The 25451-nt window shown below is 36.4% G+C and overlaps 3 protein-coding genes across 8 annotated transcripts; 1 reads left to right on the forward strand and 2 right to left on the reverse strand.

Moving 5' to 3' along the window:
- Nucleotides 1-20: 20 nt before the first annotated feature.
- LOC111017432 (TRAF-like family protein) lies at nt 21-11443 on the reverse strand. The gene is made up of 10 exons (XM_022293209.2): nt 9922-11443; nt 8656-9129; nt 8252-8553; nt 6970-7695; nt 6610-6888; nt 6247-6408; nt 5202-6140; nt 4161-4376; nt 3324-3584; nt 21-689 (listed from the first exon to the last, which is right to left on the reverse strand). Exons 1-10 carry the CDS (start codon nt 11258-11260, stop codon nt 342-344), a joined length of 5046 nt encoding a protein of 1681 aa, XP_022148901.1. The 5' UTR covers nt 11261-11443; the 3' UTR covers nt 21-341.
- Nucleotides 11444-13382: 1939 nt separating this feature from the next.
- LOC111011994 (protein FAR1-RELATED SEQUENCE 6) lies at nt 13383-17771 on the forward strand. 6 transcript variants are annotated; one of them, XR_002601482.2, is made up of 7 exons: nt 13383-13542; nt 13637-14134; nt 14211-14346; nt 14759-16584; nt 16939-17213; nt 17347-17433; nt 17567-17771. XR_002601482.2 is itself a non-coding variant. In XM_088119778.1 (6 exons), exons 4-6 carry the CDS (start codon nt 14759-14761, stop codon nt 17598-17600), a joined length of 1947 nt encoding a protein of 648 aa, XP_087975904.1. In that variant the 5' UTR covers nt 13383-13542; nt 13637-14134; nt 14211-14346; the 3' UTR covers nt 17601-17771. The 6 variants fall into 6 exon arrangements, 5 of the variants coding, with proteins under 5 accessions (XP_087975904.1, XP_022141708.1, XP_022141716.1 ...); XM_088119778.1 differs by lacking the exon at nt 16939-17213; XM_022286016.2 differs by lacking the exon at nt 16939-17213 and having other exon boundaries at nt 17353-17433.
- Nucleotides 17772-19044: 1273 nt separating this feature from the next.
- LOC111012494 (vesicle-associated membrane protein 711) lies at nt 19045-23008 on the reverse strand. The gene is made up of 4 exons (XM_022286667.2): nt 22475-23008; nt 21363-21553; nt 20021-20184; nt 19045-19427 (listed from the first exon to the last, which is right to left on the reverse strand). The coding sequence occupies exons 1-4, from the start codon at nt 22689-22691 to the stop codon at nt 19340-19342; spliced, it is 660 nt and encodes a 219-aa protein (XP_022142359.1). The 5' UTR covers nt 22692-23008; the 3' UTR covers nt 19045-19339.
- Between the last annotated feature and the right edge of the window lie 2443 nt (nt 23009-25451).

Raw genomic sequence — 25451 nt, forward strand, 5'->3', positions numbered from 1 at the left:
AGATGGCAAAAAACTTGTAATGAAGAAAAACCGAATGGCCTATTTACCTATAATGAACTTTATGACTTGAAAAGAGAAATGCATATGAATGGCATTTGTAACTGCTTGATGCCAAGAACGGAGTCAACTAGAATCCTCACAAACTCATTATGAGAACCCTAATTTCGGAAACCATTTGCTATTTCATTCAATCTCCCATTCCGCTCCCCCGAACCACCCGCCCAACCAGTCAAAATGCCAACGCAAAAAAGTAACATCCTTCTCTCGTGATGTTATCATCTTAGCTCTATTAGGGAGAAAAAGAATGGCTATATTACCACGTTGCTGTGACCCAGCCGCTTTCAAGCATGGTTGAACCATGGTCCAACTGCACCACCATTCACATGCCCATTGCCGTGAATCCCCGAGCCATTCTGGATGAGCGAAGGGGGTAATCCAACAGCCATCGGTGGCGGTGCTGCAGTGTACAATCCATGACTGTGAGAGAGGGCATGGGAGCTCACAAGAGGACTGCCAGCCGGACTTCCTTTGCGCTGCTGAAGAGTATGGATTTGCCTTAAACCTTCTTCATGAATTCGGGATAACGTCTCGAGCTCCTTCATCGACAGAGCTTCCAAACCAGCACCGTATAGAGGGGCGTGTCTTGACATTTCCTCTTGTAGTGATGCTTCAAGTGAATGAATATATTGCTGCAAGAGAAGGAAAGCTAACATTAATCTAACATAGCTATAGAGCTTCAGGACTATAAAAAAGAGTGACACATGGTGCTGATCGATGAGATTTTATAAAATTCTCCGGAATGCTGATCAGAATTTTCTTTTCTATATGAAACTAAAGAACCATGCGTAATAACAAAATTATAATAATAATAAATGCTTCTTTTATAATTATCTCCAACGTTGACTATATTTTTCCCAATTGTTCTGCATATCAGACAGGATCTATAACAGTAACTAAAATTTGGAGTACTGCATGGTACAACTGCTGCAAGGAAGAATATAAATTTCAACAGCCTTTAAAAAGCACCATCAATCCACAATCTAAATCGCCTGATATTTGTCTACCTCATCTCATTGCTCTCTTCCCTTATTTTACAAATTTATTTAACAATTCCTTGAGAAGTCAGCCTCGAAGACGTTTGGTCTGTCGTGGGATTTTCACCTTTCAGTAAGGGAGGACGTGAAATTTTTTGTTGTGTGGAACTCTCATGTAAGGAGGAGCTAAGAAATTGTGGGGGAGCAGTTGTGTTTGAAAGTGCAAAACTTAACCGCTCACGCTGGATTTCTTTAGATAACAATACAGTAGTTGCTTCAAACTGGGAGGCCAAATTCTTTTTAATAGCTTATACCCATAAAAGGAGTACGACACGCACTAGATGTAATAGAACGAACCGGATGAAGCAAAACTACATGTAAAGAAGAATGGAATGAGGGCATAGGTTGCCAGGCTTCTCTTTACGAAAATGTTCTTTTACCCTGGGGCTCTATTGTAGAAGGGACGCCATTGTTAATCGTGCTTGTTAGTCTGTTTCCAGTGTGGGTTTACTACTTTTGAAACTTCTGTAACTCTTCACCCATCTAAATGAAAAGTTCGTCTTCATTTCAAAAAAAGAAAAAAAATGAAAGAAAAATCCCCTCTTAACAAACTCCCCCTCTGTTGTAATTACCCCTATACTAACTAACCCACTTATTGACTTCTTTTAGGAGGTGTAAACAAAGAAATCGTGCAATGGGTCCAAGGCCTGATGAGCAACTATCACCTTGTCTTGAAGGCGATGAATTATATTTGGAGTAGGCAGCTTGACATTTTTGCTAAGACAATTTTTTCAACCAAACACCGAAGGCTACATCATTCCCTGCTCAAAATGGTAAAATTAATATTCTAGCTTTTATTTCTTTCCTGGTTCGGCACATTCCCATTCTCCACCTCATCTCCCCTTTTTTCTCTAATTGCGGGACCAACCCGCTTCTTCTTTCAGTCCATCCAGGGGCTTGGACTAGTGATTCTAAAGGACTTCAGGCACTCAAAAGCAAGATGGAAACAATCTCCCTCCTTTTTTACCACCAGTGCTTCCCAACATCATCAGAAAACATCAAGCCATTACTCCTGGCCTCTCCTTCCTTTACTGCCAGCAACTTTTCCCTTTGAATCCCAATTCAATCTCACAGATCACGTCTTGCCTCTCTTAAACATTTTCAGCCATATCATCGTTGCCACTTCTAACAAAACATAATCTTCTTAGAGCCTGTCCTTGTGACTCAACTCTGACCAGATCCAGCTCACACTCTTCCTACTCCTTGAGGTCCATGTTCATCATGATTTATTTTATCCTGCTCATCTGCCATGGACCTATGCAGATTACTCCTGGCCTCTCAATCTAAATTACACCTCATTCCCAAGTGCTTTTCAGCTCCCCAATCATCAGCACGCCATCCCTCTACCGTTTTACCTAACTTGCAAGCAACATGGAACCATGATGATGGGGATTTGGACCATTTCAACTCATTACAATTAAGCTTGTAGCCTTCGATACCTGACCAGATATTATTTCAATACTAACCCATTCCAACTGACTACTGAGATCATTCCGCCACCCACATCACAACCCGGTGAGACTTCACCGTGCTCCACCTCCAACTCTTGCTCCACTTCCAGTGTCTCAGGTAGACGAACTTCAGTTTCTTTTGGCTGTTAAAAACCCCTTTCCAAAGCTTCCGTGAACTGATTTTGACACCTCTGCTTTCATTGAATTCATGGATGCCAAAACACCCTTCCTTTCCATCAGCAGACTACGGAAAATCACCTAACAGTGTTTTTTTCCTTATAGATTTTGGATCTACCCCCAAAGAATATGCTCTGCTGTCATTGATAAGATTTAAGAAGCGGGATTTGGAGTGTAAAAGTAAGAATGTGGCACGTACCGAATAACTGTTGCAAGAAAAAATACAAAGGTTGATAGATTTTCAAGAGTTCTACCTCTCCCACACAATCTAATCCTCAATGTTTGTCTACCTCACCTCACTTACCTCTCTCCTTATTTTTACTGCTGTCATTAACAATTTCCAACTCATTCTATGACTAGCCCTGTACTAAGTTATTGTTCCATGAGTCTTCAGTGTTGAAGAGATTTTTGCTAATTATTATGCAGATCCAACAAGATCTATAAACTAAACAATTCATCAACTCTACCGCTATAATAACATTTCGAGATCACACTGAAATTTTTACCCGTTAAATTTTCCAGGCCACAGCAATTTAAATGAGCGAACAGAAATCTAACAGACAGAGAGATGCCTATCATGTTTCAGAAGAAGGAAAAGAACCTGGCAGGCCTGCAATTTTGCTTCCATCCCGTCAATATATGCTTCACATCGAGCAATCTGCTCTTCCTTCTCCCTCTTTTCTCCTTCGGTCTGTCCAACTGTTTGTGTCAGCCTACGAACTTCATCTTCCAGTGACTGACGGATTTCCTCCCTAGTCATATTCTCATTTGCATACCGTTTCAGTTGTTCATCAAATCTTTTTCGTGCCGCTTCGGCACTCTTCAACCTCTCAGCAAGTGCATTTTTTTCCTTAACCACTTTCTGCCACATTAAAGATTGATGCTATTAATAAGCTTAAAATAATTATACGAGACAAGAACCAAGTATTGAAAGAAAACAGGAAGACTTCCACTAGCATGTGAACATATAGCAAATAATTCTGTGATTTCTTCAAGAATAGTAAAATCACAATGAGCAACAGATAATGAATGGGGTAATAAATTTTATGCCCTTCTGCTGCGTTTCAATGCCAAGTGCTAAGGAAAATCACCACCACCCCAGGTTTTTAGAAGGATAGAGGCCATATAACAAATAATTCTGTGATTTCTTCAAGAATAGTAAAATCGCAATTAGCAACAGATAATGAATGGGGTAATAAATCGTATGCCCTTCTGCTATGTTTTGACGCCAACTGATAAGGAAAAATCGCCACCACACCCAGCTTTTTATTAGGATAGAAGCTACAAAATTAAGTTGTTTTAGTTACTCTTCAATCATTATCCATTCTCCCCAGAGTATGCGTGCATTAACAAAAGGTTATTACAAATAGGTACGATCCGTAAAAAAAATTGCTGCACTTGAAGAAAGGATAACCATTAGTTAAATGTATTGCTATACCTTCAACTCATCACGTTTTCGGGATTTCAATTGCGCAATTTGAGTCTCAGCATCATGGAGGCGGTCATGGAGAACTTTCTTCTCAGCTGTTAGCTTTGTAATCTCATCATCTCGCTCCGAGCGTATCCACTCAAGCTGACTCTCAATGTCATGTATTTGTTCAGAAAGTTCCTTTTTCTCACGAGAAAATCGCTCCATCTCAGCCTTCATATCAGTCTGTCATTTTTTCGAAGATTGACAATTATAGAAACGATAAGCGGATAAATAGATAATAAGGAGTTGAAACATCAAAATAAAAATCTTTTTTAATAAGAAACAGACAGCTGAGAATTATGATAGTTTTTCTTTAACCATCAAAATAAAAAACTTGATATGAAGATATTCTGATAGTCTTTCTTTAACCATTAGTTTATAGGCTAAATTATAGGTTTGATCTTGGAGTTGAATCTATTTAGTTCATGTTCTTCTATAAAATTTTAATAGGTCTTAATGCTATCTATTTAGTCTCTACACTTTAAAAAAAAAATTCAAATAAGATTTGTGTCAAATAGATTCTCGTTGTTAATTCCGTAAGTTTAACACCACACCACCAAATGCCCAATTCTACCCAAATGCAAACTACCATGTAATCCTTAAGAGCACTAAATGCAACATAGATATATAAGACACGAAATTGAACCTTAAAAACTTGTGAAAAGCTTCTTAAAGTACAAATATCAAATAGATACAATCTTAAGTTCAAAGACCACCCATTACAAACTTGTTAAAGTCTATGGTCTAAATAGACACCACCCTAATTTTAAAAACCAAAGTTATAATTTAACCTATAACATATTATGTAAAAGGGTCTAAAAGATATTGTCAGAATTATATGAATTTTAAAATAAAATATAAATATTTTAGTCTTGAACTTCAAACATGTTTTCTTAGGTATTTAATGACTCTGACATTTTTATTGAATCTCACCATCTATATATCCATTCCATAGGCAACTGAATCTAACTCGTGAGAAGTGTACATAGGTAAGCCAGAATGAAATACCTTCAGGCGATTGTTCATGGCCTCAGATTCACTCAGTTTTTGTGATAGAGCAGTTTTCTCTTTCATCATATTTGAAATTTCTACTTTGCTTTCTTCACGAATTCGGATAATTTCATCTTCAGTAGCACATAATTGATGCCAAAGAGCAGCACGATCAACATTTGCTAGCTCAGCAACATCTCGCATCATATTTAACACAGGTCTAATTATCTCTTGTTCATCACCAATTAGCATAACCAGAATTTCCAAATCCATATCTACTTCTCGGTTATTATCTGTACTGCTGGTGACACGGTCAACCAGTCTTTTTAGCATTCTGGCCCGATATGACTCGCCCGCAAACCACTTAAACAATAATGGATACAGCATTTTCACAAATCCTCTAACACAAGGGTCTCTAGAGAGTGCTAATGTTTCGGCAAGGCCAACAATAGAAGTAAAATCATCCCGCTGGACTCTCAGCTGCTCACTAGTTTCCCCATCTATTACAGAATCTCCATGCTGGAAACTTTCGGCTACAAATCTAGCATTGCTATTAGCTTTTTGAGCAAGACGTTTTTCCAAGACCACAGCAACAGATTTAGCCGTGATGGCACCACGAGCAACAGCTCTCTCAAATGTTTGTGATGCTTCAACAGCAAGACAAGGTATAGATAACATCTCAATCAAAATATAAATATCAGAAAAGTGACGAGCAGCATGTAAATCCTGCTCATCCAACGGACGCAAACTTTCTGAAGCAGGGCCAGGTTCACCAAATAAGAAAAGCTCACGTGATATTTTTGAGTGGAAATCATCAGCATTGTCATCACAATCAATATCTCTGAGTATAATGTCAGCAACATCACCCCAGCTATTTACAGTTTTACTTAATAAATCAAGAACACATGGGGAAACCTCCATGCCCAAATTCTTCAGCCTAACACGCACGGATCTCACCTAGGGAAAGCAGAATAAGGTTGTAATACTCAGAAAAGTAAACAAAAAAATAGATTAAAAAGGTTGCAAAAAGTATAAGTAATGCTCATTCATGCTATATACATACTGCTTCCGAGAGGTGTTGGCACTGAGCTCCAGCTTTAAAGACAAAATCTACAGTAGCAGCAAGAGGCTCATCATTTGAATCTGCTAAAAACTCAATAGATTTAAATAGAACCTGTTCCCAAACTTCGGTGCCACACTCCAATTGACTAAGAGCACCAAAAACCTAAGGGAAAAAACAATGGCCCAATTAAGAGAAAGAAGCGTTCTAAAATCAAAATTTATAAAGAAATTTAAAAAGCCAACACAACATAAACCACAAATGTACGGGCATTATCATAATAGTTTCCTTAAAGCAATTTCAGGAGGGTCAAAGGTAACACAGTGAGTAAGGGTACAAAGGAGGGATGAAGAACACTACACTTACAGGTATCCGCAGTGCTGGCTCAGCACCGGGCTGTTGAAGCCGTTCCAGAAGCACACCAGCAGCCAATGGATGTTCTAAATGCTCAACCAATTTGGGTACTAATGCTACCAGGTCAGATTGTAGATGCTTGGGAGCTTTATCCAGCACAAGAGCAATCTTTTGTGCGGACTGAGGTCGTCTTCTTGGCTCAGGACACCCTCGGGGGACAGCCCCATCTAGAGCTCTCAATGAATTTACAATCAACCCTAAAAGCTCCTCAGATTGCTCGGGCCACTTGGTCTGCAAATTCAATTTGGGCTACCAATAAATATCAAGGAACAAAACAAAGTTGTTCACCACCGATGTAGCATTAAAATGTACCTTTGCACGAAGGAAGACATTCTCTGAAACCCCAGCAGATGTTTCAGGTGGATGTATTAGCTCTTGAGGTGAAGACTTACCCTGCTTATCGGTTCTAATCATGTCACAGCTTTGAACAGCAGGTGCACTACTACTTTCATCAACGGAATCCACTCTCTGATATGGAGGAAGATCTGCAGCCTCTGTTGCTCCATTTTCATTTTCATTTTCACCTTCCAGTGGTATAGTAGTAGCTCCACTGCTAGGAACAGAAGGCTCTGAATTTGCTTCAGAAGGGTCTCCAGAGCTTCCTTCTGAGGGTTGGCAACATTCGACCATTATATCCAACAGTAAATCAATAATTGCCTGCTGTAAAACTTTAACTCCCATCAGTAAATTCATTAAACTTGGGGAAGACTCATCAGTCTTTGAGACCTTCTTCCCGTCATTGCTACCAGAGAGCTTAGTAGGAAGAAGCAAGCGCTTAACTTTAGCAGGATCATCAAGATAAACACGAAGCCCAGTAAGAAAACCTGCAATTGCACCGGCATCCATTAAAAGTTTTTCTCGCAAAGTGACCTGCGGTTGTGAGGGATTATCTCCATAAGTTAGATGAAATCCAGCTGTAGATAGAAGGTTCCTAAAAATGTCTTCTTCGTCACCACTTATTCCTTCACTATCTTCTGAATCAATTAGTTCATCCGGATCAGTAGTCAAAGCATCCTGATCATCTTCTGAAGCCAAAACCTGAGAAGGAAGGTTCCGCTTGAAAACAATCACATAACCATCTCAATCTTGTAAAAGATATGGGAAGAAAATGTTAAAAGATAAATTTTAGAATTAACTGATTTCTAAATAACCAATGAGAAATGATAATCAGAATTTAGTCTAAAATTGTAGTCAAGTATATTAACTCTCGTGATATTGTAGGTCGTGGTGCATACAAAAACTTATAAGAAAAGGTTTTGCACCATTACAAGCATAAAAGTAAAAATGGTGCCCACAAAAAACAATGTTCAATTACTTGAAAAGAAGCAAAAGCTATAACCCTTCACAAGCTATTCTTAATGATCTTAGAGTTTATTGGAGAGCCTTTTTGTAACTCTAGATAAGACCTCGTGTATAGGGTTTCCTTTTTGTAATATTTCATATGTTTCTCGTGGATTAAAACCTTTTGAATAGTTAGTTCTGTGTTGGTGGACTCCTTTTGGCGTCAAAGCTTGGTTTTCCATAAAGGAAAAAAAACGTTTGTTTCCTATACAAAAAAAAAACAAACAAATAAAACAGAACAAAAGCTACTAACCTCAAGATCTGAAAACTCAAACCAAGGGCAGCAATCCAATATTTCACATACAAAAACAACTGTATCTCGTACAAGAAAACCTGCTTCTGCTTCTAGCATATCTGACACCTTCATGAATTGCAAAACAGAATTATTCCATGTCTTTGTACAAATAGAAGACTCCTTCCACACAGTTTTGGCTGGATATTTTTGATTCACTACGGCCATTTTGTATCTGACCCAAAAGTTTTTATCTGGATCACTACCAACAGATTGGTCACTCTCCAGATAGATGCAAATGGTGTCAAAGGACTCATACACACCTGCACCATTAGATATAAATTTAAAATAAAAACTCCCGATAATTTAAAAAAAAAATGCAAACAGCAAGGCTACCACCTAAGTAAGATGTGTAAAAGACTTACCAATACGGAGCTCACAACCACCAGCTTGAAAGAATTTACTAAAAATTTTACGGGTCTCCATTATTTCCTTGAAGGACAAAAAGTTCTCCACCTTCCATGTAAATGAACTTTTTTTTGCGACCTTATCCATCAGAGAGCTAGAACCGGTTGGCTCCATGTCTTGATCATTAAAATCCTGCATTACAGATGTCTCTTTTAATATAAGAACCTCTGCTGAGAATATTACAGTATCCTGAACAAGAAACCCAGAATCCTGATCAAAGAGGCTAGTAAGTGTGACAAATTCACGCCATCCCCAGTCTTTTGCAGCTTTGGAGTACCGGTTTTGAGACTCCTTTGTAACAGATTTCTCTTCCATCTTCTGGTTCACGACCGACAGACGGTGACTCACAAAACAACTCCAATCACTGGAAGTATTTCTTGAATCTGTAACTTCAAGAAAGACTGAAAGGTGACATGGTGGTTGAGACTGCCCTGATACCACCAAGTAGAAAGGATGGTTTAATCAACGTGTCCTAAAACAAAGATTAATAGTAAACTACAATATGTGTGTCTTGTTAATCAACTTAACACAAAACTACGCCAATATTGATAGAATAACATGATATCAAGGACATCAAGGATTCAAGCAAAATCTGACTAAATATCAGCTAAACTCAAACCATTTCCAGCAAGAAGATATTGAGTGTATGCGTAACTATAACCCATGCATTTCAAGTTTTTCACCTTGATAGCCATATTTATCAACAAATTTTTACTTTAGACCAGATACTATCCATCTATTTTTTTTTCCCTCAGAGTAAACAAAATATACTGAGCAAGATATGTTTGGAATAAGTTCAGCTGAGAGAACCATGACAGAGAATAAAAATTAATTAGTAGTTTTCAGCTATGGCAGGTTAGCATGTCAAACAAACTGCAATTTTTTTTTTTTAATAAGAAACCGAACTTCTGTTGAATCTAAGTGTTAAACACAGCATCAGATATTATCAGCAGATACGATATATGGGATAAAATTATAGATGCTCGGGTTTCTTTCTTTCTTTCTTTCTTTCTTTTTTCTTCCTTGTAGGATATCTGGTCCTCTTTTTAATATTTCTTATTGATATAATGTCGGTTTCATGTATGTTATCCCATAGATGCTCGGCTTTCTTTCTTTCTTCCTTGTAGGATATGGATATCTCATCCTCTTTTTAATATTTCTTATTAATATAATGTTGGTTTCATGTATGCAGCAGAAGCTTCTTGGTAGAGGTTTGGGCATACCTCGAGGATAAACAATGAGACGACAGTCCCGGTTCCCAACCTGGAATCTCCGGCTCTTGATGCAAAGACCTGTAATCTTCCGCTTCTTCAAAAGATCCTTTAACCTTGTAAAGTTCTCAATCCTCCATGTGAATTTGCCCATGTGACCATCTAATTTTCTAATTCCACTCCCATTCCGACCTCCAATTAATCCACCATTCTTCGAAAAACTACTAAACTCCTTGATCACATGAAAAGAGGTACTAAACACAGCAGTATCATCAACTAAAAAACCAGAATCTTGCCCAACAAAATCAGACATCTTCATGTAGTCATTCCACCCCAAACTGGTATTGTCCCCACTTTTATTATCAGCTGCAAATCTCCCATATGAGTCCCGATGCATGTGATTCAAAGCAGGCTTCTGGTTCAACACGGACATCCGAAACAAACACCAACAACTCCTATCAGGTAATATTACTGTCTTTTCGGTGTCCTTACTCTCAAGACACATTGATAAATACTCTGTGCCATTAACTGAGCTCTGATAGACGCTAATCCTCAAATTACACTCTCCAGCTGGGAACACGGGACTCATTATTTTCTGTGTTTTTATCATTTCCTTAAACAAACTAAAATTATGAACTTTCCAGGTGAACTTGCCGCTGAGCACCTCGGGCGTAGGACAAGTAACAGCCGAGGATGCCATCATCATCGATGATGCAGGCTCATTGTTATCCCGAGTAAAGTTTACGGACTCATTGAGGATTAGAATATCAGCAGTGATCAAAATGGACTCATTGTTAAACAGATAGCCGAGCTTAGAATCAAACACGGTGGAAGAAGGAGTAAAATCGCACCATCCATGTGACTTCTTCTTGCTCGAGAAACGGTGCCATGAATCCCGATGAACGGTCTTGGAATCGTCGAGAACGTTGACGATGGCCAGCCGGTAGCTGGCAAAGCAATCCCATTTGGAAGACGATGTGCCGCGCGGGTCCACGATTTGAAGGTAGATTGAAATATACCCAGGAAGAGCTTGAGAATCACCCTTGGGATATATCAACAGGCGGCAATCGTAACCCCCAACCTCAAAGTACTTGCTCCACAGAGCCCTAGCCTTGATTCTTGGGAAACTTTGGACTGCCCATCTGCACACGGCTGAGAAATCCCCGCGCCGATCGACGGTCACAGTTTCCTGTGCCCCGCCACCGTCCCTCAACCCCACGGCCAAATCCTCCGCCGCCGCCGCAGCCGATATTGATTGCGCCTTCTCCAACGGCGCCGACGACGATTGCGACTGCTCCGATAAACCCGTCGTCAATGTTGAAGATACTGCCTCAGATACACTCTGCTTCATTCTCTCTCCCCTTTTAACGACTTTGTTCCTTCTCTTCACTTTTTGCTGTTCCTTATCAAATTCACGTAGAGATATAGAAGAAATAGGAAACCATACGAAGAACAAGAAGCAGAAGAAGAAGAAGAGAGAGAAAAATTAAAATTAAAAAAAATATATAAAAATAAAAATAAAAAAAGAAAGAGAGAGAAAGTTTGTGATGTGTGGTGAGAGGGTAAGAATAGTGAAGCTTTGGACAATGAGAAGCGCATGATAACTAACCTACGCCTGTTCTTCTTCATTTCTTTATTCCCTTCTCTTTGGGAACCAGAGCACTGGCGCTGATACTCTGCACCCGTTACTATTTTACATATCGTACACTCGGTTTTCTCCACCGTTGATGCTTGCTTTTTGTTTTATTTTATTTTTTCGTACGTTCTGGCACGTGCTTCTGTGGGACCCAGCTCTGGCCTACACGTGCACTCCGAATTCTCAAATCCAGTTGCGCCACGTCGGCAACTTGGAAAGCTTTTTGATGGAAGGATGGTGATCTTATTATGGTTTTGCAGGTTTTGCATCTCACTCGATAATTTTCTACCCCTGGGATTTTTCTTTCCCCTCGATTTATGTTTTTTTTTTCTTATTCGACTGATTTGTAATCAACAAAAATTGATTTTTTTTACTCTTATAATTTACTCGAGAGCGACGTGTACAAATATTCGATGTGTATTACGTCGTTACACTCTATTGTCCTTGACATTTGAGTTATTAAGCAATATCAAAGAGCTTGGAGTGAGGGTAGCCTATGAGTTATTATCGTAACTTGGTTGAACTAGACTATAAAAAAGCTTGTGACTAGGTTACATCATGAGTTTTGTGTTGCATTATCATACATTCATGGTATAGTGTAACCAACGTGCATACAATTTACTATAAGCATGGTATTAATCACTTGTGACAATTAGTTAGTACGACATCGACTTATCGATCTCTCTACCTACTTTACAACTATGATTTAAATCTAATACTCATCTACCAACTTGAACGCAGTTCAACGAGTTAAAATCAACTATGTCTAACTGGAATGCCATGAGTTCGAATATACTATATATATATATAATACTCCTCCATTATTTTGTTTATATATATATATATATATATATATATATATATTCATTTGAATGTGGTACTACCTCATCTTCGTCCTATTACACATTTATCCAAAAGCATGCAACAACAATCAAATTTAAAAAATTAGTATATTTCAGTTAAAATCTTATTTTAATATCTACATGGTTAATTTATTATATTTTAATTTATAAATGGTATAGTCTATAAAATTTACCTATAACATTCTTTTAGTAACTTCTATTAACCATAACAATTTTTGTTACATATAATTGCACTTTATAATTTTTGTTAATATAACCTATTGAGGGGAGATTCAAACTCATAACTTTGGATTAGAGGTATATTTATAGTTATTATTGTAAATTTTTTCATTTTTATTATTTTTGCGATTACATGGATTATACCGATTTGCACAAATACCTCAGCGATTCCCGCTCATTAATACATAGAGCCCAATAAACATATCTTGAGTTGGTATAGAAATGGGATTCCCAATAGCTGAAGATAAGAGATTCATATGAGAAAACATAAGTAAACGCGGCTCTGCTCGAGTCTCCAAATATAAAGGTACATGAACAGCCATTTGATCCCATCAAAGTCTGCATTGAATCCCTTACAAACCAATAGATGTATATCAATTGAGTTAAGTCTATTATAATCAAATAAATATTTAAAGTTCACAATGTTAGTTAATTAACAAAAATAAGTATTTGAAACTAAATCAAAATGTTTAAAATTTTAAAGATAAACCTAATAACTACGAAGATATTGAAAATGTTTAGAATATAAATGTTTAAAATTTAAGTATGAGATTAAAAAATGAGAATAAACCTTGCAAACAATAATTATGTAGGCACACATCAACTTTTCCAAATTCCTACTACCATGTGTTGATAAAAATAAAAAATAAATAAATTAAAAAAAAACCTAATATAAAATAGATCAGAATATGGGGATTATTTGAAAATAAATAGAAATTAAAGGATCAAAAAATAAATAGAATGGCAGTGAACAGTAGACCACGTGTCAGCTCACTGAGTTTGAAAGAATCCCAGAGCTGTGTAAGCCCCAGTGAGACTCGTGCTTCTTCTCCAGCGGACCAAGCTCGGAAGATCGATTGGGCTTAGAAATTTCCGGCGAATTTCACATCCCGCCGGTTCTTCTCCGTCAATTCGGTACGGTCACCGTAATTCTCAAACCATATATGCAAATTTTCAGTTTAGGGCATCGAATTGCTGGAAAATGGGTCTGACATTTTTTTCCCCATAGGGCTCTTTGACTTCGCTTTGTTTTGGATGATGTTGAAAAAATGGCCGGCGAACTTTTGCGTCTGTTGAAAGAAATGATTACGACATTTCGTCTCGTTTGCACGGATGGACTGTCATTCAGCAATTTACGTTTGCACGTTAAGTTCTGTGACGCTGTTAATGTCATTTAGCATTCGTTAAAATTGTTAAGTTTATGAGCGTCCATGAAGTTAAAGTCTTGTAGTTGCTTTATTAGAAGATTATAATTTCGCATGGTTGCTAGAAAGGTGATTTCTGGAGCATTGAAAAGAGTGTGATTTAGCTTGAATGAAGACAAAGTTACTGGCAAATTTTCTTCAAATCGATTCGGCTCTCTGAATGTCTGTCATTTAGAACTACATGGATTAAAATTAGATTACCTTGAAGGTTAGCCATGGAGTTTGATACTGGTCTTGTCATATTCACGGGGGCCAAGTATTAAGCGGGAGTTTAATGGATGAAGGCTGGAACAGGCTGAAATGTAAGTTTTCTACCTATATGCTTGATCTTTATGCAATTTCTCTCAAATAACTGATAGAATTTTTCGGTGTCTGAAGGTTACCCCATCATACAAGTATATGCTCAAGTGTACCTAATATCTTGTCGATATACTTCTTCCTCTAAGCCCGAGTCTCTCACACGACGGGGGGTATAACAAATATATATTGTACCGACGCCTCCTAGACCTTTAAGGTATAATCTCATCCATTACAAGGTCTGATATATTTGTATATTTAAATCGAACCTCTCAAGAGACTGCTTTGGGGCAAATGCCATCAGTTATATGCAGGAATTTTGAAATTCTCTAATGAGCTGATTTACATGTTGGGTCGCTGGATTTTCTTTATTTTCTTTTTTGTAGTAAAACCGTAATGAATTACATTTAACGTTCCTTATTGGACTTTCATTATGTTTGTTTTGTTCAGGGTAGTTTCTCTCTTCACTGTTTATTAATAGGCATAATGATCCAATTGTTATACAATATATAACCATAAAATTTACTTCTTGAACTTTCATTATGTTTGTTTTCTTCAGAGTAGTTTCTCTCTTCACTGTTTATTAATAGGCATAATGACCCAATTGTATGTGTAAAAATTTATTTCAGATGGAGGAAGTTTGTCTTAATAGCGAGCCTATCTTTGATGAATGTGACGAGTATGAGGTGGATGGTGATGGTGATGATTCCTTGGTAGGCAACGACAACGAATCTGGGGAAGCACAGTCTAAGAAGAATTCTCCGCTTCCAACTGTGGGTTTGGAATTTGATTCCTTTGACGAGGCATACGATTTCTACAATGTTTATGCTAAGGAACTGGGCTTTGGCATCAGAGTCAGCAATTCGTGGTTTAGATCTAAAAGGAAAGAGCGATATAGAGCCAAACTTAGCTGCAGTAGTGCAGGCTTCAAGAAAAAGAGTCAAGCAAACAATCCAAGGCCGGAAACTAGAACTGGTTGTCCTGCGATGATAATTATTAGGCTGGTTGACACCAAAAGGTGGAGAATAGTTGAAGTTGAGCTTGAACACAACCACCCAGTTAGTCCACAAATCACTCGATTTTACAAGTCACATAAAAAGATGATTCTTGCTGCAAAGAAAGTGCAGGCACAGCAGCATCCTGTAACTGAAGTTCATACCATCAAGCTGTATAGAACAGCTTCTCTTAATGGTTGTAATGGATGCTCAAATGTTGACCAAAGAGAGGGCATCAGTTCTGTTGATCACTTGAAGCACTTGGAACTTAGAGATGGGGATGGACATGCATTGTATAATTACTTCTGCCGCATGAAATTGACAAATCCCAATTTTTTTTACTTGATGGATCTTGACAATGATGGGCGTTTAAGGAATGTGTTTTGGGCAGATGCCCGATCCCGGGCGGCATATTGTTACTTTTGTGATACAGTTATTATAGACACAACATGCTTAAATAACAGATATGAAATTCCTCTGATTTCATTTGTTGGTGTGAACCACCACGGACAATCAGTGTTGTTAGGATGTGGCTTTGTTGGATTTGAAGCAGTCGAGTGTTTTGTTTGGATTTTGAAGGCATGGCTTAGATGCATGCTAGGATGCTCTCCACAGGTCATCATTACTGACCAAAATAAAAAATTGCTAGCTGCAGTCTCTGAAGTTTTCCCTAAAGCTTGTCACTGTTATTCTATGTGGTATATCATGCAAAGAGTACCAGAAAAGTTGGGTGGATTGAAAGGATATGAAATGATAAGAAGCCAATTGAACAAAACCATTTTTGGTTCATTGAAGATAGCTGAATTTGAAACTTCATGGACTAATATGATCAAGCACAATGGGCTTGGAGAAAATAAATGGCTTCAATCACTGTATGAAGATCGAAAATTATGGGCTCCTGTATACTTAAAAGACATTTTTTTTGCAGGAATGGTTCCTATCCATGCAAATGAGAGCTTTAAAGCATTTTTTGATGGATATGTACATAAACACACATCTTTTAAGGAATTTGTTGATAAGTATGATCTTGCCCTCCATAGGAAATACCATAAAGAATCAGTAGCGGATCTGGAGTCAAGAAATTTAAGCCTTGAGTTGAAAACGAGATGTAATTTTGAATTGCAGCTCTCCAAGGTCTACACAAAGGAAATATTTAGCAAGTTCCAATCTGAGGTAGAAGGAATGTACTCTTGCTTCAACACAAGGCAGGTCAATGTAAATGGGCCTATAGTAACTTACATTGTCAAAGAAAGGATTGAAGTTGAGGGACATGAGAAAGAGGTAAAATATTTTGAGGTATTGTATGAGACAACCGAAGTGGACATTCGGTGCATCTGCAGTTTGTTCAACTACAAAGGTTACCTATGCAGGCATGCGTTAAATGTTCTTAATTATAACGGTGTGGAAGAAATCCCAGCTCGCTACATTCTACCACGCTGGTGTAAAGATTTTAAACGCAGGTATCTTCTAGGCCAGAGCTTAAGTAATACAAATGTGTATAGTTCAACATACCAATATAGTCATATTCTTAATTGTGCACTTCCAATTGTAGAGGAAGGTGCACAATCTCAAGAACGTTATAAGCTTGCATTGCAAGAGTTGGAGGAGTTGTTGAATAAATTACATCTTGTAGAGGATAATTTAAATAACGATGGATAGTTTGTTGTTACGAAGTAATTGTGAAAAAAAAAAAAGAAATACAAATATTTGTTGCAATGATAATGCTTGTGTAGATGCCATCTCTCTCTCTCTGTCGATTGTGAATCCCCAGAACAGTATATGTTAGTTGATTTTCCTTGTAAAACTTATAACAGCACAATGCAGGTAAACGGTTGGACCATACTCTCTTCCAGTCTCTCCTAAAACAACCCTCCCCCACTTGAGAATTGCAGTACACATCACACACAGAGATAGAGATGCAGAACTTGTTTGATTTGCTTTGATCTTATGGCCTACAAGTGGTCATTGATCTAAGAAATCATAGACCAGCAGCTTTCTTCTTCTGGGAAACTCTCATTTCTCTACCCCCACACATAATGACTCAGCCTTGCTTTAAAAAGCTCTCTTGCCATACCCTGGTCAAAGGGAGGTACCTAGCCGTTAATAATTATGAATGTTCTCTCATTTGTTATGCTTCTACTGTATAATTCTTAAAATGAGCAAAAGGTTATAGTTGGTGGCCAGGAAACTGGTATTCGCATCGTTTGAACCGATAGTTTCAGCCTCAGGTATCATCCAGGAGGGAACAACAAGCAGGGAGTGCAGCCTGCGTCGGGACAGGGAGCAGAACTTTGCCTCCATGTTGTCAAGTAAGTATGAAACAAGAACACTTTCGATGAATGGTAAACTAATGGAAATCACCCCTTAGCATTGTATTACACTGCATCATATCAAATGAACCAACTTCTTGTTGTCAATTATTCTGACTTTTCCTCGTTATAGGCTGCTACCTATGGATGATAGAGGAGCTTTATGAGCACAATTTTCTGTAAATGTTTATGAAAAAGCTCTATTATCATACAGTAGGCCCCAAGGCTAGGCTGCAAGGGTAAGCCATTTTTATATTACCTTTGAGCTCATATTGCATCTCATCTGGTCATTCATTCCAATGGAAAGTGAGACCAGAAATCTTAACATTTTCTGCCCACTTAATTTCTCAACGCCCTCAATAATAGTACTATCTCTGAAGAGGGGATGGGCCCTCATGCATTCATTATAGTAATATTAGATATAAGTAGAGATTTTACAGTTGGATATAGTGAATAGAATTATTTAGTTAATAAATAGTGGCACAGTTTTGTGAAGAGGGTAGTACTGTATTTAAACAACTTTTCAGATGAGAGGGGATTTTCCCCCTATGATTGTTAAAACATTTCAGGTCTATTTTGCCTTCCAAAATTTTACTTGCTTGGAGGGCTATATCTCTACATAGTTAGCGATTTTATCGATCTTAAAAGATAAATTGTCGATATTATTGAATTGGTAATATAGATAAATAAGGTTTAAATACTATTTTGGTCCACATATTTTAGGCTTTGGTTCCTATAATTTTAAAATGTCTATTTTGGTCCATATACTTTCAACTTTTATTCATTTTAGTCAATGAACTTTCAAAATATTCATTCATGTACTTTTAGGAAGTGACCATTTTGGTCTCTACTTTTAAAATGTTAGAAAAAATTTGGTACATAATGAAAATCTTTTAACACAAATTTATGATTACATTTGGAAAAATTTAATGAGTAAGATGTCATGTTAAAATTCGAAATAAATGAAATGAAAATGAAGGATCAAAATGATCCTTTATTGAAGAATAGAGACCAAAACAAATGCTTAAAAAGAAAATGAACTAAAATAAACAAAAATTAAAAGAATATACGGATTACAAACTAGAACAAAAACAAATCAAAGTAAGTTATCCTGAGTTATTTTTAATTAATTTCAGTATAAGAATTTGGGATGTTTTGTGATGAGTTCCAAAAGCCAAAAGCCAAGCCAAAAACTCAAACCACTTGCCTCCCAGAATACGCAGTAGGTGAAGTCTCTTCAATCGGAAGTAGATCTCGATCCCGAGCATAACGCAAGGAGGGAGACTCTCGTATCAAAACGTTAAAAAAAAATATATTTATTTAGACACCAGACTCAGAATTTGTCCTGCCCATACGATTGGAGTCGGGCAACTTCAAAGTAAAACATATTTATACAGCAAAGCCAGAGACAGGACAGTGACGAAACACAATTCTGCTGTTCAAGGAATGTGAAAAAACTTGATGAATAATTCATTTTACTTGAGGGAATGGGAATCAAACAGCTACATCACGAAGGTATTTATAATCTCATCCTGTTATTTTTCCCTTCTACAGTATTTGCTTATGAAAAAGTACTTTTAGTGAAATACTTTACGCTATTAAGATGTCAAATATAATAAGAGGCCTGCCAAATCTCAATTTCGCTGTGGAAAACAGAGCTTCACGCTGTACCCAAAGATAAGAGATTCGTCTTTAGAATTTACTTACAATGTCCAATCAAAGCCATGGCCTTGTACAAACCAACCATCAGCACCCAATTACAAAGAATGCAGGAGAGCACACGACAAACTGAGTTTATCGAATCGCATAAATTAGTGTACGAGCAACATACACCAGTGGTAAATCAATGCAAACCAGAAGGGGGCAACCCAAAACCGAGTTGAATTGCACTAAATTATCGTTCTCATTATAGGCATGTAGGTAATGTCATCCCATGACAAACAAAAGCCAGCACCATGTAAACAATTACTAGGAGGAGGATTATCAGCATTACCCTGCAAGATTCAAGCCATGTATTTCATCAGAAGGTAGCACAAGATCGTCATCTTAAGCCATTGTGATGTTCTCCAAAACTTGCATTTGCAGAAGTTTCACAAACAGAAAAGCATAAGAAGAAATGTTTAGGCACCAAGAATGGAAAAGCAAGCACTATTTTCCTTTCAAATGAGCTTCTTCGGACTAGTTTGGTAACGTTTCCGTTTTTTGTTTAGTTTGGTAAAGCACTCATTTTACCACTAACTTTGTTTCTTATTTCTTATTTTTGAAAACATTCTCATAATTGTATAGAAATTTTGGGAACAACCAAAATAAGTTTCTCCTTTTTTGTTCTCATTTTCAATTTGTTCCAAAACATAAATAAAAAGATTGTTTTATCATACTTAAATTCTTGGAGGTTGAAACCATGCAATACATTTTTCTTCATTAAAAATAAAGAAACAGGAACGTTACCAAACGAGGTCTTATTTTTCTTTTTCATTTTTTCTTATACTTAAAAGACATGCTCTCCATAATTAAATTATCAGCAGCTTATCTCACCATACTGTTAGTACTGATGGAGGAATCAGATTTTAAAAGGGGAAAAACATACCAGAGCTTAACATTTTTCCACCAGACCGCGTTTCTGAAACGTCGAGCCTGCTTTCTGAATCGCATGGTGTTTCCTTGCATATTAGCAGTTTTATCCACAAGAAGCTCCAAGCGGTCTCCTCTCTCTAAAACTTTGTCAATATTCTCTATCATGACATTTCGCACCTATAAAACAGAACAGCTTTTGGTTATCAACATGTGTTAGAACTGGTGAAAGATTATACGACATACATTCCAAAACAGTCCTTTATCTACGCATTAGACATCTGGGGGCTTGCTTTTGAATTTTGTTTGTTCATGGACAATATTTTTCAGTATACTTCTATGGTTGAATTTGTTCTTCAACCGAATTACGTGTACTACTTTCTTCTCTCAGATGAATTTTGGTTCGTATATGATATTATGCTATATTATATTGAGTCTGATAACAAATTACCTTTTTTTTTTAATATCCGTGAGTGTCCAGACCAGCTTACGCGCACCTCGACTAATCTTACGGGGCAACTGTCTGACCCTACAACATTTGGTGTCGGGACCCTAAGGTGGTCATCTTGGGGTTTGAACCCATTGACTCTTAATTAACCCTAACTCTTTTAGACCAATGAGCCACTAATGATGGTTAACAAAGTGGCAGTCTATTGATGATGGAACATTAGAATATGGTACTGGAAGTGTCACACCGAAGCGGCCACCAGAAACTAATAGGAGCGGAACAAACTAAACAAACATTCTCACAGTCTGCATTATGCTATATGCAAATATGACCCACCCCAGTCCCCATCCGCCCCACATTAAAAATATGAAGATGTGTGCCATTACGTTACATTCTAGAGTAAGCAAAGTGTAAGAAGATAAATTACTGGTTTCAGTTATCTTGTGCTGCATAAGAGTATATAAACAAAATCTGGAAATATTTAGGGGCATTTGATTTTTTTTCTTGATAACCCGGAATCGATGTAAAGTTGGATCCCTATAATCGGAGGTGTGGACGGCCACCAACACTGTAACGAACGTTGCAGGTCGTCTGATTATTATTTCGCTTTTTGTTTCATGTTTTTAAAAGTTATGCTTGTTTTTTACAATTTTATGAGTGGATTTTTCACAAAATATATTTGAATGCTTAGCCAAAAACAAGTTTTTGAACACTTTATTGGTTTTCAAAATTTGGCCCAGATTTTGAAAACGTTTACAACAACTATATAACAAAATAAAGGAATACATTGGTGAAAGTAATGTTTATAATATCAATTTTTAAAAATATAAAGCCAATTCTATCAATGAAATCGTTTCCATTAAGAAAAAAAAAAACAAAATAGTTACCAAATGAAGCCTTAATTAATCACCTGACTCATTTCACCTTTCAGTCGGTTGATCCTATCTGCATTTGGGTCATTGGAATAGTATTCCATTTGCTGACTCAAAACCCTTGAGAATTCATCGTTCATGCCATAAGCATTGGCTGAATGAACCGCACGGCCATATGTCCTTACAAATCTTTGATGAATATCTTCAAGGAATGCAAAAGGAATCCTCCCTGAAGAAATAGATAGTAATTGTCAGTACAATTTTTTTTTTAATAGGAAAAAGAACTTTTCATTAAGACAAATGAAAAAGAAAGCATATACAAAAGGCATACAAAAACAAAGCCTAGAAGGAAGAACCCTGCCTAAAGAAAGGGCTTCCAATCCAAAAGAATAAAGTCCAACTGATAATTACAAAACACCTTCGAAATCGAACCCCACAAAGAAATGAGTGAGATCCCAAACCGACTCTCCATCTCTCTCCATCCCAAAACACCTTTGGTTTTTCACTGTCAGTACAACTTAAAACTCTTGACTGAATTTAACTGTGCGAATTGGTTGGGTTTCAAAGATGACTGGCTGCAGAAAGAGCATTAGGTTATTGGCTTCATTTTTCTATGGAACAAAGCTGGTTGAGATTGATAAACATTCTAGGGAATCGTCATGCCAGTAAATTTTAGAAGATAGCAGCAAAATCCTCACACTAATCATTCTGATTTCAGGCCAACTGAATTGCAAATCACGAAAATATCATTCAGGTTCAATATATATAACTGCATGTATAAATACCGTCCAGGCTTCAGAGATACTGTGTTCAGCGAGCATCCACCAAAATCAAGGAACAATCGCAAACAACGAACATTGAACAAACAAAACAAGTAAATCAATCCTTAAACTTAAACATGGCAACGCCTATTTGCCTATTGGCCGACTTCAGACTACAAGACTCTACTCTCAGTCTCCCGCCACTTTCAGAAATCAATGGTATGCTGTGCTGTGAAACAGAAACTAATAACCCGATGATACTGATAAACAATTAGCATCAGCAATCTAAAACAAAAATCATCCAGTAATTAGCACCAGACTACTCGATGCACAACGCATCAGGATAAAAAAACTGAAAATTTGACATGGAGGGAGAGAGTGGCACTCACTTCCGGCAGTGTCATCGGCGATACAGAGCACCGTAAGGCCATCGGTTCGCTTGACATGAAATATATACCGATCCTGCGAGTAGGAAACGTTAGAATCATCGTTCCCCGGAATTTTATCGAGAATTTGGCGAGCAATGGAGCTTCCATTCGTCAGAGTTGCAGAAAACTCGGCCAGAATCACCGATCCCCTCGCCACCAACGCGTAAATTATCGCCATGAGCGTGGAGATAAAAAAAAATCGATCGACTAAGACAAGATCGACTGCTGTAAGCAGGGCGACGGGCGAGGGACGAACAGCTGCAACGTGGTGGAAGATCGCGATCGTAATTCTCTCCCCGCCAGCTTGAAATTCAGGCGTTGAAGATTATCGGAGTGAGAGAATGAAAACAAAGGAAGGAAGATAAATTGAAATTAGGTTTTCAAAAAATCAACATTTTCAAACAGCGGGAATGAGCTAGAAAGCTGATCCCAATAATTTCGCCTTTCCCCCTTTCAATTAGGTCGTAACTGTAAGAATCCATATTTTGATTCCAACTCGTTGGAGATAGTGTATTAACCTGACCTATATTTAGTTTCACAAAAATTAACCGTTGGTTATTTTTTAAAAAGTTACCTATGTTTACATTTACCTCTTAGTTGAGAAATATTGGATAGTGGCCTAGGTCATTGTCATTTCACAATCTCAGTATTTTTCATATTTTATTATTTGAATCCTATCTTCATCCATATCTTTATAAATTCCTTTTACATTTTAGTCTATATATATTTTAAATTCTTATTTATTTTAGTTTACATATAAATATTCATATTAATTCTTATACGGATAAAAGTTATTATTTTAGTCATTTCATTCTCAATTTTTTCAATCAAACTTTTACATAATACTTTACTCATTAACCTATTGAAATGCTACCATAAATTTGTATTAAAGATTTCCACTATGTATCAATTTGGTACTAACTTTTTTTAAATAAAATTAAAATTGTCACTTTTAAAAATTACATATACTAAAATATTTTGGAACTATACGGGAAGAAATGGAAAATTGAAGATAGAGAGACTAAAATTGACATTTTAAAAGATATGGATAAAAGATACCAAAATAGTTTTTAAACTTTTTTCTCTTTGACAATGACAATATATTGCTGGGATTGGAGTGGGGTATAAAAAGAGTTAAATGAACTGATGGTGTGCGTATATATATTATTTAATTTTAGTATTTGAAACTGAAAAAAATCATTTTTCAAAACAATTTATAAGGAGGATTTAAACAGCTAGCTGCGTAACTCATATTGTCTTAAGAAATATCTTTTTTTTAAAGGTCTTTAAAATATCATTTTGATTGGTCGTTGAACTCTTAAAATGTATATTTTTCATCTTTGTATTTAAAAAAGAAAGACACTCACTTTTTTTTTTTTAATAAACTATGTTCATAAAACAAAAGGGAGAATAGCCTATGACAAGAGTTGAGAAAGTTCCTCCCGAAAAGGCAATTGAATAACAGTTTTCCAATCAGGACAAACAAAGTTAAATTTATTTTTACTTTATAGTTAAAGTACCAAGAAGCCTTGTTGATTTGTACACCTTTACAGATAATATCAAAATGACGAGTTTTATTGTTGAAGACTCGTTGGTTCGTTCCTTCCACGAACATCAAAAGCATATGTAGCTACACAACCTATAAGAGTTTTGGCCTTTTCATTTAAAAAACCACCCTTGTGATAGCTTGAGAAGCTAGTCTTCCACCAACGTGGGCAAGTAGGCTATTAAATCGAACTCTATCGACAGTAAAGACCAATTTTTTAAGGTAAAAGGGCAATGAAGGAAAAGATGATCAATAGTCTATGCATTATTCAAACAATATTAACAAATTGATAATGATGGACAAGGGGAGATTGCTTTATATAATTTTTCGCGAGTGTTTAAGCTTCTATAAACGATACTCTACAAAAAAGCTCTTGGTATTTGTCATTTTTCTATTTGCTAAAATGTATTTTATTACTTCGATAGATAGAATTGTTCATCTAACACACATCTCAACTAACCTAAGTGATTTAACATGTATCCGAAATCAAATTATCCATATGTTAAATAATCTATAGCAAAATAATAGTAACTATACAAGTGTTTGTTTGTTTGTTTTTTTAAGTTAAATCAAAATAAATATTCTGAAATTACTTCAAATATTAAAAAAACCAGGAAAATTTTTCCTACTATGAAAACAAAACACCAAATTGTCTATAAATAGAACATTTAATAGACTTGGCCAAAATTCAGAAAGGAAATTTACATAAATGTTCCCTCCAGTAAAAAAGAAAAAAAAAAACGTTTGGAGTCAGTCATTCGTGATTCAACCATAAAAGGAGAAGCAAGTAAGCACCATTATTATTTTTTATTTTTTATTATTTTTTAAAGTAGAACAAATGAGATAAGAAATTCAAATTCATACTGAATCACAAATATATATCAATTACTGATGAGTTAAATTTATGTTAACAGTACAATTATTTTCACGGGATTATATTGTTTACTTTTTATAATTTAGAGTTATGTTGATATACTGAGTTTACAATGTAATTAAATATTTTGATATTTAGAGACTGAATATATATTCAATCACCGATCCAAACATATGCCAAATTGATAAAAATTAAAATTACAATAATAAAAATTTATGATTTGGTTATCGCTGTACAGTTTAGAGGGGGAAAAAACACACACACATCAAAATTTAAGAACTAACATTTATTCAGCTATCCTAAAAGTCTGAAATACCAACGTTTTTCTCACGGCTCCTCTAGTTTTAGGCCCACAAGCAAGCATATTTTCAATATTACCCTCCAAATATTTAATTCATTCCAAATATATTTATTAAAGAAAAATATTCGACTTTCCACTAACCATGACCATCATTTAATGTTTGATAACTATGAAAAATGTAAAAACAGATAATTTTCTTTTTTAAATAACAAACTGT

The sequence above is a fragment of the Momordica charantia genome, assembly GCF_013281855.1.
Source record: "Momordica charantia cultivar OHB3-1 chromosome 11 unlocalized genomic scaffold, Mcharantia_2.0 BLBB01000011.1, whole genome shotgun sequence".
Taxonomy (NCBI): Eukaryota; Viridiplantae; Streptophyta; class Magnoliopsida; order Cucurbitales; family Cucurbitaceae; genus Momordica; species Momordica charantia.